Raw genomic sequence first — 16197 nt, 5'->3', positions numbered from 1 at the left:
GTATGTATTTACTGCAGAGGTGGGACTGAAAAATGTGATGCTGCTCTATGCTGTTGAACTTTTCCACGACACTTTGAAGGATAGTAAATGTCAGAGGAAATAAAAATACGGTGAAGGGAAAAAAGTTAATCTCATAAATTAATTCAACCTACGGGTTGAAATGACCCATTTAGACTTGTAATTTAGAAATGAACTTCTCTCCCTCTATCTTCAGTTTTTGTCAGTTTTATCGTGACTACATGATTTGGATAGAGCCATGAAGTAGTCTTGGACTGATAAATTCTGTGCGTATCTGCGGACCTCGTTTCATGGGAGAAATGTCCTTATCAGAGCCCCTTTGATGTTCCGAAATATCACACCGAGGTTCAGTCTGAATGTCATGTCTGTCCGATTGTTCCTTTGACACCCCTCTATTATGAGCCATGTTTTCATAATTACTGCCATCACTGTATAATTAACAACATAATTAACAACCGACCTCCCTTCCTCTAGCTCAGTGTAGCGGAGATACCTTCTTGAGGGCCGGCGGTCAGATCAGAAACTTTATCTAAGACGAGAGGAAGAAGTCTTGAACCACAATAATTCCATCAGTTTCATCACTTTAGAGAGAAATTATTAACTGCCTCTCTTAGACCACTGGGCTACTCAATGAAAGAAATTATATGGAAGATTGATAGAGATTTTCACTTCCACCCCCCAACCCCCACTATCACCACCACCACCACCCTATTAGATTCAACCCCTGAGAATCAAAGTTATCTTCAGAAAAAAAAACCCTAATCTTTGAAGCATTGCTCGCTTATTTTATTTCTTTTCATGTCTTTGTGACTGTCTGTGTGTCTCTCTGTCTCCCTCCTCATGTCGCAGGGTTTGAGACAGCCAGGTCTTTTGCTCTTCACGGCGCCCATGTGATCCTGGCGTGTCGAAACCTGTCCCGGGCCAGCAAGGCTGTTAGCCTCATCCAGCAGGAGTGGGTAAGTGACAGGCAAACATTGGAGAACGCAGCAAGTTATTCAGATGATGACCAAAAGTAAGAATAGAGCAATCTTACTTAAAGGTATTGGCTGGGTAGCCACAAAGTGTGCACATGCACCCATTTTCCAAAAACTGCTTAAAACACATCAGTGAGCCACTCTGTTGCACGGGGTGACATGTAGTGGGCACTGTTGTTTATTTTCAGTCAATCCCACATGCATCGTCTTACTGCCACAAATACCTACTGCCAGACCAAATGTTTATTCATCCACGATTGGAAATCGTCTTCTACATGTGCACTATTAATCCTGTATGAATTATTGAATTATAAGTGTGTATTTGTGAAATTATGGAGCTTAGAGCCACATACAATGTCTTTTCATCATATTTTGTTGTCTCATCTTTTAACTCGTTCCATAAATTATTTGTGAAATATAATATGTTATGTGCAGTGCTCATTTGATATTGTCAGTTCAGTCATGCTTAACTATACTCTGTTTATACAAAATCAGTTTAATGTCTGTCTATTACTCACTTTTTACCTACATAAATGCTTAAAAAATAAAACTGACAAATTTGTTAATGTCGCCTATATGAATAACACATCTTGATTTATATATTTATTCACCAGTCATTTGATCCACATGATCCTCAACCTTTAACTAGTATTGACGTTAAGGTTTTCAAAACCTGCCTGCACACTTGTCAGGAAAGGTGAAGAAACTTCTGAATAAGTGTCGTTGAGTGAAGTGAGAGAGGCAGAGAGAGAGAAAGAGTGCGAGGGAGATGGAGAAAAAGTGAGAGAGGGCATCTGATAATTACCTGAGATTATTGCTCTAATATCGCTGCGCTTGTGACGCGTCCCCAGATTTACGAGTGTGGGGAAAATAAACAAGTGAAATGTGGGTGCTGGAGCAGAAAGAATAAGCCATTAGCACTGGGTTGATTACAGAGAGCAGGACTTGAAGAAGAAGGAGAGTGAGTGCTTGGCGCAGATATGGAGAGAGAGGCTGAGAGGGAGGAAAAGAGGGAGAGAGAGACAAGCGCCTTTGAGCGAGAGTAGATCTGCAGTGTTTCAACTCACCCAAGTCTCTAATTGAAGTACGCCCCTGGGGCTGTCAGCGTTGCTCCACAGTGTGAAATCCAGTGTACAGATCTATTAATGTAGCTGCTTTGTCTAAACGAGTGAGGAAAAGCTATGACCCAAGTCCCAGATTTTGTAGTCCAATTGATTTTTCAAGCTTCACACCTGCCACGGAGTTATCTGAGGTGTAGTTAAACGTTTGTTAATTAACAAATGCTAGCTGCTGAGAAGCGTTTCAGCAGATGAAATGATTGGTGACCTCTGCAGTGTGAATTATGATCTTCCCTATTTGTGGGATACATTGGCATGGGGCGTGCAGATTGTCAGCAAATTTAATAGAGGTTGGGTTAATAGAGTTCTGTATAGTTCAAATAGAGCACAAGTAGTGAATTAGCATTTCCTAAGCTCACTCCATATTTCCTTCTCAAGGAATCCCCCTGTTATAGGCTAATGAATAAAAGTCACAATATCAGGATAAATCTTTTTGCTGCAAATTCTCCCCTCTGGCGACATTATTAATAGATTCAGGAGAAGAATAGAGAGGAGGATTAATCTTTAAGATGATGGATGGGCTCTGCTCGCCTTCCCATGCTCCTACGTTAAGGTCATTTTGATAAGAGGGTATATTTTGGGGTCCTCTGTACAAAAGGTCATCATATCTACTTCCAGGTCCCTTTCAGAGTTCCGCTCTGGCTGCCAGGAGTGGAACTGCTGTCCCGATTGCACAGCACCTCTGACCTCCAACTACCTGCTTACTATTACTCTGAACTCTATTTCTCTAAGTCTCTCAGTGTGTCTCTCTCTGGCTGCGTGGGCTAACGCTGCTGTTCAGAGGTGAGAGTGATGGCTCATCCGCAGTGCAGGGCGGTGCGGTTCAGCGTAGCGCCATGTACTGACAGTGGGTATAATAAGGGGGTCACAGACGGATAATGGGCAGGTCAGAACAGCGACTGGCTTCTACGAAGAGCAAGGTCAGGGGGTTTATCCTTCCCAGGCAATCACACCGTGGTCTGCCAGGAGTAACTACATTATAAACAGAACAACACACTTTACACAAGATTCCTGGAAGAAATCGCCCCTGTACTTCTTCTCTTACTAGAATGGAAAATATTTCTCTCAATATTTAGCACATTTAACTGTTCATTAATACTTGACATTATGTAACTTCAGAGTTTGTATTACCTGTTTTTTTTTGCTGACTTTTTTCTTCTTCATGAAATCAGTTTATCGCTGTTTGCTGGACACTTTTTTTTTTATGACGCTCTAATCTGAACACAAAGTGTTGTTTTCTCTGCCTCTTATTTCGAGCCGTGAGGTGAAACCCCTCCAGCAGGCTCATTAGGGGAGTTAAGACTGGCAGAGAGGGGATAAACATTTACCTTATGATTGTGTTTTACAATAAACCGGATGCTGGTTGCCTTTATAGGGTTCAAAGGTGGCTGTTTTTACAGGCTGCGATGAAGCCACAGTAAAACCAGTGGGGGATTAAGCAGCAGACGGGTGCTAGGAGAGATGGAGGAAGAGCAGAAGGAAGTGGGAAAACAGTGATGTGCGGTAACACAGATATGCTCCAGAAAGACAAATAGATTTGGCAAACCTAAAACTTTGATTAAGTTACGTTGTAATTTTCTTGATTATTGTGAAATATGCATCCTAGTAATGTCACATGGAGTCCTTCAGGGAGCTCTGACGTGCAAATCTTAAACCTCTACCGCTCTTGGCCTCTGCCCTACGCTTTAACTCTACGTCATTTTCCCACACCCCCTTGCCTATCTATCTCCTATTCCGCTCACAGAAACGGCAGGTTAAGTTGCTGGTTAACAACCAAAGAGATGCCCGCCTGCCAGAGATTTATTTTTCCTGATTGCCTTTAAAATTCTGCTTATCTTTGACTCCAGCGTCTCCCTCAGAGAGCTGTAATGGACTCCCATGAGAGGCAGACCAGTGGTTGGTGGGCCAAGCAAGGCCCTTGGCCCCTGAGTGGAATAGAACACACACACACACACGCACACACGCACACACACACACACACACACACACACACACACACACACACACACACACACACACACACACACACACACACACACCACAGCCTTATTTTGTACATTTTTTTCCTTAAAAAAACCCCCCAAAATGCTTATTTCCCCTACTGCCCCATTCTACCACACATGCTAATGAGATTCTTTGTAAAGGCATTAATTAGTGAGCTAGTCACTGATTGCTTTGCTTGTTTTGTTGTGTGTGTGTGTGTGTGTGTGTGTGTGTGTGTGTGTGTGTGTGTGTGTGGCGGGGGGTATTAATATGGCTGTGTGCCGCTGAGGAGAGTTCTGTCAGGGTCTGCTCTGGAACCAATTAGGCTAAAGCTCAGTGTCCACTGAGGCTGCTGGGAGAAAAAAAAAGCCTGCTGCTTGCAATGTCAAACAGCAGCATTAACACAGGCCAGTGAGACGGAGTGAGACAGGCGGACTGAGAGCTGATAAACAGTGGTCACTCAAACAGGCAGACACACCGTCTGACAGACAGACAGTCCCTCTGCTAGATATGAAGATCAGACTAAAGAATACACTCATACCCTCTGCAACAAACACGCGTGCACGCTTTATATATATATGTATATATATATATATATATATATATATATATATATAAGGTAACATCAGAATCAATGAAACCCTTCCCGAGCATCTGCTATTTTAGGTGGAGTGAGTGGATTTTTACAAAACAGAGATGGTAGAGGCCTTGAAAGATAGATGTAAAATAAAAATAAAGCTTACACTGAATTTGCTCGTTGCCTGTGATTTATAACGAGAATGTCACATGTTTATGCGTCTTGGCCTACATACAGCTGCGGAGGTAGCAAAGTTCTCGATGGATCCCACATACTACTACTAGGAAACTATCTCTTGCATGACTGTGTTTATTAGGATTCATACATTCAGACCCCAGAACCCTTTCTGTGTCACACTCACTCTTTATACATTTAACCTGAATCACACTTGTTTGGAAAGGAAAAGTTGTGTGTGTGTGTGTGTGTGTGTGTGTGTTTGAGTGTGTTTGAGTGTGTTTGTGTGTTTGTGTGTGTGTGTGTGTGTGTGTGTGTGTGTGTGTGTGTGTGTGTGTGTGTGTGTGTGTGTGTGTGTGTGTGTGTGTGTGTGTGTGTGTGTGTGTGTGTGTGTGTGTGTGTGTGTGTGTGTGTGCGTGCTGATGCATGTGTGCATGCATTTGTCTCTTTGCCCGGTGCATAACCTCCTGTGTCAGTCTGACAGGCCCTGTGCCCCCGCTGGCCACCATGCCATGCCACGCTCCTCCCGCTGAGGCCAACAGGAAGTGACACATGTGAAATGCTGACCGGGTTGGTTGCAGCCCCCTCCAGGGCCTCAGGATGCTGCTCTTTTAGTCACTCTTCCTCTCTCTTCCTTTGCTTCCTGGCCATTTTTTTTTCATCATTCAGAGAGAAGTCAAAAGACTTGAGTCCCCCTCCATTCACCCATCAATTCTGTAACACTCCCCCCCTCTTTGTCTTCCCTCGAAGATGAAAATGATAAAGGAAACGGCCCATTTCTTAGGATAGTGAGAATGTTTGTATCACGGTTGCCAGAGAGCCAAGAAGATCATAGTTCATAAATATAAGGTCTTAATTCTTGCAGGATTTGACCTTTTAGCTTGTTTTTCCTAAAGTGATTTCACAACCTCACTAAATGTTAATCCCCCCCACCCTCCCCCTTTTAACCTAAAAACAATAGCAAAACAGCAATTTCCCTGACTTGTGTTAATTAAAACATACCTGTTTAGGATGTCTCACGTGGTGGACTTCCTTTCATTAAAAAGCAAAGACAACGTTATTTTTTTGCATGTGGTTTTGCTGACACAATACTGTTAAAGCTCAGATAAATCCTGCAGAGATTGTTGTTGGTGATGTCGAAGATTGTAGTTAAGCAGCCCCAGAGCTCCTTTTGTGATTGCTCCCAGAATACCCCAACGATATACCTACGCTTCCACCTCTCCCTGCTCTTCCAATCCTCCCCTCCAATCTCAGGTCCATCCACTGAATCACTGAGGGAAATGTGACTGTCCCTTATTTTCAGGACGAGGCATTGTGCAAATCGGTCTGTTTCCTCGTGTATTAGTATTACACGTCCCCCTCCCCAGGGGGAGACCTTCTCATCTCTCTTTACTCACTTATTTATTTGTTTGTTTCCTGCCTGCGTTCTGTCTGTAAACTAGGACTAAAAAGGTCCCATACGTCCACAACTATGTGCTACATTGGCTTCGAGCTGGAGAGAGCGGAGAGGATGGATGGAATGAGGGTGGAATTGTTATATGTAAATTTGATGAGGAAACCCCTTTCCCCTCAAATTTATCCTGCTCTGATTCCTCCAGCAAGCAACAACACAAAGCTCTGGAACTACAACAGGATTTACTGTAATATACCATTGAGGATTTCTTTACATTACACAGGTGACGGTTACAATGCAGCTCGTGGGAAAACTAAAAGAGGCTTTGTACAGACTGTTAGTATTAAACTGTTAGAGTTGAATACTTTGAGGTTTCACAGTAGTAAGCATTTTGTGTGTGTGTGTGCGCGTGCATCTTTGTTATACATGTCACAAGTACAGTATGTATGCACACGTACGTGCATGTGCATGGTCATTGCACACACCTCTTCCACATGCCGTGTATTTAAATGCTTGATTATGCATTTTGCATAGCTTTGGGACATGCATCACTCTTCCCAGACTGCTAATAAAGTGACCAGGGAGATGGGGAACCTAAATGAATCCTAAAGTGCCAGGCTTGCATTCCTCACTCCCTCACTCTCCCTTACTGCTCTGCTTAGTTATTCCAGGCCGTCATGAAAAGCTGTGGGCTGCTCGGCTCTCCTCCTCCTTATGTCTGTCTGCTATAGCCAGGTGCTCTGTCTCCTGAAGAGGTGTGGCCTGCTCCTAATTGCCTGGACCACAGTGAACTATGGGCAAATGCTCTGTGTGAAGGAGCACCGCGGAGGAATAATTTTGAATAAATCACATAGTTAGCCGGGTGGTATTTTCTGCTAAATAAGCAGTTCAGCAGCCGTCTCACATGGAGGTGTGAGCGTTAGAATGACGGGTCACTTGCCATAGGTCATGTTGGGGAGTATTTAAATGATTTAAATGATGTCAATGCCACTGAAGGGGACAGGTTGTGGAAGGATGTGTAAGGCAGCACCTCTTTGTTGTTTGAACCTGACAGACTCTCATCCTTCACTCCTTCACTCTCCCCTCTGAAGGAGGGCTCATAGCCCTGGGAAGATGGCTTCTTATGATGAGAGGGGTGAGAGGTTGCTTGGATCTCTTTCACTCTTTCTCCCTTTCGGTCTCTGCCAGCAGAGAATGTTTTTATTGAAGTCTGAGAAGTGCTGACCACAGAGAGACAAGTCCAGCACACACTGTAATGTTTTAAATCAGGAGATGAGCCAGTTTGTTATAAGCTGCAGCCAAATAGACTCAGGCTTAGTTGATGTCTGCCAAACAAGCAAATGTAGTTATGTTGAATGCAGAAACCATCTGGCAGCCGGCAATAACATTTATCTGCTATTACCTCAAACTCTTTTAGCATCTTTAGCGCAGTTTGAAATTAACACAGGCTCTCAGATGCCGTGATAAAGTTCATAGGAGACGCAATAGGCTAATTAGATGTAATTCTGTGTTTGATGTCTACATGAGATTTAAATTGTCTGATGCTGTCTCTCATCATCTTTCATAACCCACCAAGAATATGTTCAGACACGAGATGGGAACATAATGAGTGTGTGTGTGTGTGTGTGTGTACTTGCATGTTTGGTGGCCTACATATCCATGTCTGATTGCGTTTCACATATTAGAGATATGGAAAAAAGGCATAAGGAAAGGGGCCGTGTATGTGTGCAGGCTGTTGTCAGCTTGTTCTTGCTATGAAGGAGAGAGACATCGCCTACTAATGAACAGACGAGTGCGTCACAACAAGTCAACAGCTGCCATCTCTGACCATTCGGACACTGTAAGTCACACATTTCAATGTCAGACCGTTCAAGAATAACCGTTGCAAACCTCACTGTAGTCAAATGCCCTCCAATGAGATTTTTCTTTGTATTTTTTCATACACAAAAGCTTTAAAAAACAAAAGGGGCTAACAAAGCAATTACAGTCTTCAGTTTTACTATTTAAATATATACTACTTTATTTTGTTTAATAGTTTTTTGTAGTCTTTTAATTGTATTTTGGTGCAGAACAGCAGCTGTAGTTGCAAATATTTTTTTTCACTTGGCTTTTGCTGATATGGCTGTGTGTCTGAGCCTGGTCTTGTGTTTATAGGATATCCTCTGCAGTCAGGTCTCATGGAAATGATATCAGTGAACCGCTCCAGGCATCCAAACAATCCTGCCCCAGGCACAGCTATCATTCTTTTCTGGGAAGTTGTGTGTGTGTGTGTGAGTGTGAAGTAAGTATGTATATATGTGTGTGTTTGTATGTGCCTTGACACAGAGTTAACACTGGTTTACAGCTTAATCAGTCTGTGTAACTGAATGCATATTTATCAGAAGGAAAATTCATGCTCAAAGAATCAGACCTCAACCCATACATCATTATCACACACACACACACACACACACACACACACACACACACACACACACACACACACACACACACACACACACACACGGAGATCCACATTTCATTAGAGAGGCAGATTCAGGCAGCAGTAGATTAAAAACAACGTGTTTTTACAGGTCCATAAATCAAGCATGGGACGAGGGGGATTCATTTAGAGAAGCAGAGTTGTGGCATAGTTGCCCTCACGTGACTAATGCTTAACTGCGATACTTTGATACACTGCCTTTTTATTAGTTTCATTCTCTCCACCCCATATCGATGATTATCTCTCAGCTCACATTTGACTTGCAGAGTGGAGCGAGATGTTGTGTTCATGTTGTTTGAAGATTTAGTTGATGAAGCCACCGAGATGATGTTGCCTGAACATTGGCAAATGATTAGGCCTACAGCACTGTAGAGCAGCATAATGTTTTCTAAAAGGATTGATTTTGTATTTAGATAAAGCCCTTTTTTCACTTACACATATTGTATTTGTTTGGTGTTGCCGGGTCATATTCTCTATTCTTTTCTTCCATTGAGCTGTGTAGGCTGGTGGATGCAGCACAGGGCTGTTAATCTGTTATTGCTATTTGGGCTGCTCATATTTTCCAGTGTATTAATGGTGTGTGAAGCACTCCTATAAAATGTTTTGTTGATCAGTGATGTTGGGATATAAATGCAACATCGCACATGCACACCCCCCCACGGACACTCACACACTCCCTTTTCATTTGTTATACAGCTGTTGACTGAACGTCCATTTATAGAGTTATTCTTAGGTTTACCTGTGTGTTCATGTGTTTCGTCTGTTTGTAATCCCCTGTTTCAGCCGTCTATGTGTGCCAGCGCTGGTCTCAGGCCAGAGAGCAGGTGTAATTTCCCGCACACTAAAACCTCAACGAGTGGCACCAGGGGAGAGAGGAACATATTACAGGTTCAAACGGCTCTGCTCTCTTGGACTACGGAGAGTTACAGGCTCGCCTGACCTGTGGCCAGGCATCGCGCTTGTGTGTACGTGTGTGTGTGTATGTGTGTGTGTTGAGGGAGCCTCGAAGGTGTCAGAGCTGCCTTACTGCATTTCTTTCATAGTGTAAAGCCTTTATTAGGGTCCGGACCTGTTTTGGGGGCCGCAGGGCAATATTTCACATGTTCCAGTTGAGAAATGAACATGTGTGTGTGTGTGTGTGTGGGCGTGTGTTTACAGTACAACTTTTAGATAACCAGCTCTATATAGAGGCAGGTTAGAAGGTGAACAGGTTGGGTAAATATATCAAATAACTCTGTAATAAAACCTGCTGTAATCCATTGAACACAGTTTGACCATTAACCTCTAACTCCCTCAGTCACAGCAGTACATGTAGACCACAGGGGCTCAGTTGATTAATTCTGCTGAAGGCCAGATGCTATGAAGAGGAAGTATGATGTCTCAAACTTTAGTGGGCTTATTGTTCCACCAGTGTCACCATGGATTGGGTTATTCTTTCTGAGTGGAAATTTGACTAGTGTTAGGTCATGTTACTGCAGAAAATTAAATTTGCAAACCCGCTCTCTCCAACAGTGGCCTAGCTTAGCAACCAGAACTAAGTCAGTCCTGTCAAGCTTTGGATTCTTCCACATGGCAAATGTCTGTGCATGGGGCTGCAGTAAGAGAGGTCTAAGTATTTAGGAAGGTGGCATCTTTTTTTAGTCTTTGCAAAAATTGCACAGGCAAAAGTGTAAGCAACAGACAGTTTGAATCTACATTCTACAGTATCAGGGTTTAGGGGAACGTTAGTGGCACTGTCCAGCTCTCTCTTTGGGGAAGATGACACTCCAGCCAAACTCGATTTTTTCAACAATTCAAATTGGTAAATTTGCCTCCATGTGCATATACCATGCGAGAATAGAACATCAGTTGGGACAGAAGAATAGTTTTTTTAAGGCTTATTTTTCTTTTACAGAGCAGGTTTAGAAGTGCACAGTTTAAATGTAAATGTCTGGGACATGTATTAGTTCTTATTTATTTTTAATTGATCATCCACTGAGCTTCTTCTCCATTGTCGTTTACAGTGGTGTTCTGTGAGGAACTAAGGCAGGATGGAGTAATTTGACAGACCTTTGTCATTCCTGTAGGTCTGTGTGTGGCAGTGGATGGAGAACAGCGTTAATTGGTGCCGCTCATCTCTCCTCTGAAGGGCACTGCTGCCTATTAATACAGTGTCATGATAAATTAGCCCAAATAAAACCCCACACACAGCAATGAATGATGAGCTTATGTCTGTGTGAGTGTATGTGGGTACTTGAGTAAGTCTGCCTCATTCATTTTGGGTAACCAATTCTCCCTTAGGTTTGTATGAATGACCAAGATGAGCCAACTGGAGCAAGCCAGAGGACTGGACCGATGGGCAGAGGGGAGTTAAGATCACAAGAGCAGTGCAGAGTGTGGGTGAGGAGAGAAGAGAGGTGGAAGGAGAAGAGAGTGAAGGAAGAAGTGCGGGAGGTGGGGGTGGTGTGGCATGGATGCTCATCCATTACACCCCACAGCGGCCCAGGGGTCGGCTTCAGCAAGACTGATTCAGAGTGATCAGGTTTGGACTCCATCTCCCATAAATCCTGGCATGTGACGCTGATGGATGTGGGCCATAAAGCCTCCCGCTCTGACATGTGGAGAGCAACATGGAGAACCATGGGAAAATGTGAGTGCTCCAGGTTAATGTCAACGAGGCCTGGGAGCGAGGAGGGGATGATGGAGGGAAGGAAAGACAGGGACGGTGAGGGATCAGAGGTGCAGAGAGGACGATTGAGAAGAATGAGTGGGCCGAGAGCAGAATGTGAAACAGCAGAGAGTTTGTGGGAACACTGTAACAGGATTACTGTGACATTGCAATAATTCAGCTGTCACCATGCCGGTTTAAACTTGTGTTGCCTGGAGTGCAGTGAATAGTTGCACCCCATTTGAAAGAGACAAAGATATCTAAATATCTTTCCCGACGCTCCTTGTCAAATTTATTTCCTCCCATCTCCAAACCTTGGCATCAAGCCGCACAGCCATATCAAGAGTGTCTGTGTGTCTTTTGGAGTTTAATTAATTCTGTGTGTCTTTTCATTTACTCTGTTATTGTGGTGTTTAATGCATGACCAAGAGGAGTAGTTCATTAAATAGCCTTGTGATCATAATAGGGCCAAATACAGGAACTGCAGACCTGGCTAGACAGGAAATGGAGACATGTACAGTCTACTTCCTCATTAACAGAGCCCCATTTGGGCCATAAAGTACCATCCCAACGCGCTCAAGGAAAATGCCCTGATTAGAGGGGTGGAGGGGCATTGCTGCCCTAATGAAGGCTTCCCCCACAGTCATTTATGATATTGGTATGGGTGGTATGGTGACTGGGCCTGTGGGAGGAGCTGACTTACGGAGATATGGATGTGGGATAGCAGATGCAGTATATTTGTATGGACGGGAGAGATGAGAGGGCCGGGGGAGTGCACATCCACAACTCATTTGCAGGAGTCAGTTTTACTAGGTTGAGGCTAATGGAGATGAGCTTGTGTTAAGAGCCAGGGGAGACGCTAATTTTACATAAAACCAAAAGAGGTCTGAGAGTCGGGGGGTGGGGTGGTCGGAGTGTGTGTGGTCAGGTTGTGCTCTTTTTATTCTCCCATCTTACCAAGTGAATTCTTAGGGCTGTAGTCTCCAGTTTGAGTGGTTGATTGGTTCATCGATACGCTCTTGTTGCGGCCAAATTCTCATTGGTTGTACAATCGGCAGCTTGCTACATCTATAGCCTTCCAAGATGAATCCATAGTTTTTCGGCAGCAAGAGGAAGCGACTACCTATGATATACTTAAATTCGGCCCTCCAATGGGAGGCTCATTAAATGTTAATTGAAAGTTTACTGAGTCAGCTCCAAACCAATCGACAGCCTGTCACAGAAGTTGTCGGTGTGGCTGCATTTTGTAAAAACAGATGACCAAAAAGTGGAGTAATCTTTTACAAATAGCAGTTTACATTTCAACAACCAACATGACATATCCCCTAAAACTGGTAGGGTGACTTGTCGGTGTTAGGACTGTCAACTACAGCTCTTCTCAAATGCTGACCATCTTTTCTCAGAAAAGCTTCTTTTATTCACTTGGAAAAAGAAATGATTCAGATCACATAACTTATCATTACTATGTTTGCTCTTTTAATTTACATTTTAATGAATCAATATCTGATTTTAAAAAAGATAGACTTACTGAGATTGCGTTTTAGGGTAATCTGCACTTTTGTGGGGGGGGGACTGCTAAGAGGGTAAACTTTGATTCCTTCACTTTGACAGATTCATGCAAATGCACAGAGTTTCTCCCTCTGTTCAAGGGAATTTAAAGGCACTACAGTATTACAGATTTTTTTTAGGAGAGCTGGAAATTGTAACTAGACACAAGGTTTGGTTTGCACAGCCTCGTGTAAAACCAGCTATTATGTGGGACAGATAATGGGATTTACAGAAAATTTAAGAGGCTTTATTTTTTGACCAGCGCATTGTGTGCCTTCCATTTATTGTGGTGGTCTGTGAATAGTATGGCATTCTGACTGTCATTCTAGGGATGTTGGTTCATTTTCCTACATACGCTTATAAACATTTCCTATAAACAGTAAATAATCCAACATTATTCCAACAACTAACTTCTGCACTGAATTTGAAAAAAAGTCTTTGTTAGTAAAATAAACACACACCTAAATATCGATTTTAAGGCCCACTTAAAAAGTGCCGCGGCCGAATCTGTGAATATACTTCTCTTCTTCTGCCCACTCTTGTCGCCTCCTCTCTCACCCTCCTAATTTCTCCACTTTTCATCTCCCACCCTCCATCACTCCCCCCACCATCGCCACAGGAGCTATCTGAGGCCCTTGTGTCCACCTCATTCATCACCGGGGTTTGATTCCTCTGCTTCGAGAGAGAGAGAGGAAGAAAGAGTAAAGAGTCACAACAAACCCTCCTCTGTTCTATCTTCTTCTTTTCTACCCCCCCCTTCCTTCAGTGTGTGAGGGAGAGATGAATTCAGCCAGTGGAATTAATTGCACCCCGTTACTGAAGATCAGCAAGTTTGCACTGTTGGCGTGCTGATCTGCCATATGGCTGCCCACTAGGTGAACACTTTGATTAATGTTGCCCACTCCCCAGTTTTTCCCCCCACTAATTTTTGATCCTAATAACTGAAACTCAGCTCAGAGAGTCTCTCTGTCTTCAGTCCTCACTCTCCTCCTATTTCTCTTTTGTTTAGTCTCTTTTCTCCGCCTCCCTGAGCCGTCTCCCTTTGCGGGGTAAAGTTTGGTCTTCAGTCTTGCCTTCTCTTTTCATTGTTGTTTTTCTGCGAGCTGCACTTACAAAGTCTTTTGTGCAATGTGGCGTTGGTGCCGGCAGTGTGGAGTTTACAGTATCGGTGAGATTAGTGTGAGAAGGAAAAGGCCAGAGTGTGTCCGTGTTGGAGAGAGGTTTGGAGCTATGGGTACATGTCCTTCGCAGTTGATTAGGCCCCTGGTGTGTTGAGTGTTTCTCTATTAGCCTCCTCAGCCTCTTGTCTTCTACTGTGCACAGTGACTACTCTCTACCCCAGAGGTCCGGGATACACACACACACACACACACACACACACACACGCACACACACACACACACACACACACACACACACACACACACACACACACACACACACACACACACACACACACACACACACACACACACACACACACACACACAGTGTAGGCCATGCACACAGTCAGATAGGATGCTGTGCTGTGGTCCAGGCAGTAACAAGGAGGTGAACAGATGCCGGAGTCACAATATCAATAGGGCTGCGTGTAGGTAATAATACCTTAGCAGGGTTCAGCCATGAGACAGCGCTAACTAGAGAGGCAACTCTCAAGTGGAGCATTCACTATCTGCAAATCACTCCGTGTTGCTGTGTGTATGTGTGCATGTGTGTGTTTGTATTTGTGGGTACACATGCTCCCATTACATGTTAGAGAGAGCCTGTTTTACTGCAGGGGAGCAGTGGGTTAGCGTCAGTGCCATCATCAACTCTGAGATTCAGCGTTCTCACCTGAGGTCACAAGTTCAAATTTGTTTTCTTTTCTCCTCCTGCTATAATGAGGCAGCAATACAGAACACTATGCAGACATCTATGCAGGAACATCTATTACAATCACTCTCGTGCTTTGTTTTCCCTCTGTTTTATGGCTCGTTTCTGCTGCTTGTCTATTTTGGTCTTCCTCAGCCTTGTTAAGTGCTGCCATTCTCCTGTGTTTGGATGTGGCCCAGAGGGCCCTTAGCAAGACCAGGGGCTGGGAATGAGCTGCGAGCCCCAGCCAGGGGGTGCCCAGCGCTAGGCTGCCAGTCCCACTAAATCTCCCTGATTACCTGGGGTGGCTGCAGTGTGATGAGGGTGTTTCCAGGGTGGTGGTGTCTCCAAAGAGGCTGATTGAGATGCAAATGGGGGCCATAACTCAGTGGTAATGCAGACCTGAGCACCCTTTGCCTCGTCCGTTCCTTCTCACCTCACTCTCTCATCACTCCCCATTTACACCAGCATGGGAGGAGGGACTGTTATTGTCCCTGGAATAAAGTTAGATATTTATCAGAGTGTAAGATTTGAATTCCCCTCTTTTAAGACATTAGGGTGGAGGCCGAGGAGAATGAGAAGGTATGTACATGTAAATTGATAGTGGTTTTGATGAAGGTAAACTATAATACCAGATGCTACCACACAAGTGCACATTCTCATGAAGCTGATTATATTAGCACATGTAGAGACACACCTGGAGATGCCCAAGTCTGCCCCCGTTTCTTATTAAGGACAGATGGACACAATAAAGTGCGAGGGACTCTGCTCGCTATTAGAAAGGTGGAATGAACAAGGGAAGAGGAGGGGGAGGAGTAATTGCACAGTCCTTTGCTGAATTGTTCTGTGGATGCAAATTTAAATCCCTCCTATTATTTTAATAATCTGCCTTTTACTGCTTGTGCTCGGATCATTTGTTTGCAAACCAGGTTATTTGGAGAGGGAGGCTCGGGGGTAATTTCATGCTTTGGAGCATTTATATCTATAACTTAATGAGGAAAGGGCCTGTTGTTTCCTGGTAATACACTGCTAGAGGGGAGCAAACTTTTTATTCTCCGTTTAGGGTACTGTTAGAGGGCAATAATGTGAGATTACTCTGATAGAATTAAGGAGCAAACTGAGGAGAGACCTAATGCAGCTTTAGGTGATAGACCAAACTTAATACTGGTGTTTCATTCAGGGTTTTTTAGGTTCACGGGTTGGTACCATAGGAGATGGGCTTTCCCATATGCCCATCACAACAAGCGTGCACACATTACTTCAAATTTAAGCATCCTCAATCCACAGCTGTTGCCTAATTGGGCTCAGTCCATTATGTACTTTTCTTTCCCCCAATGCAATTATCTAAACTTCTTAAAATGTTTATGCAACAGAAAAAACATATAGTCTTTAAATCAGTTGATCAAATTTGGACCTATCTCTTGCTTGTTGT

General features: G+C 43.7%; 1 protein-coding gene across 2 annotated transcripts in view; it reads left to right on the top strand.

Annotated features, from left to right (window-relative positions):
• The window catches only part of wwox (WW domain containing oxidoreductase), a 122651-nt gene that overhangs the window by 10107 nt on the left and 96347 nt on the right, over positions 1 to 16197 (top strand). For both annotated transcript variants that reach the window (XM_035642110.2, XM_035642109.2), the window contains one exon: positions 868 to 974. In XM_035642110.2, coding sequence (XP_035498003.1) covers positions 868 to 974 — 107 coding nt within the window. The remainder of the gene's footprint in view (positions 1 to 867; positions 975 to 16197) is intronic.

Source organism: Scophthalmus maximus, chromosome 7 (genome assembly GCF_022379125.1).
Source record: "Scophthalmus maximus strain ysfricsl-2021 chromosome 7, ASM2237912v1, whole genome shotgun sequence".
Taxonomy (NCBI): domain Eukaryota; kingdom Metazoa; phylum Chordata; class Actinopteri; order Pleuronectiformes; family Scophthalmidae; genus Scophthalmus; species Scophthalmus maximus.
Note: the sequence above shows the minus strand (reverse complement) of the source record. Positions and strands in the feature narration are given on the sequence as shown.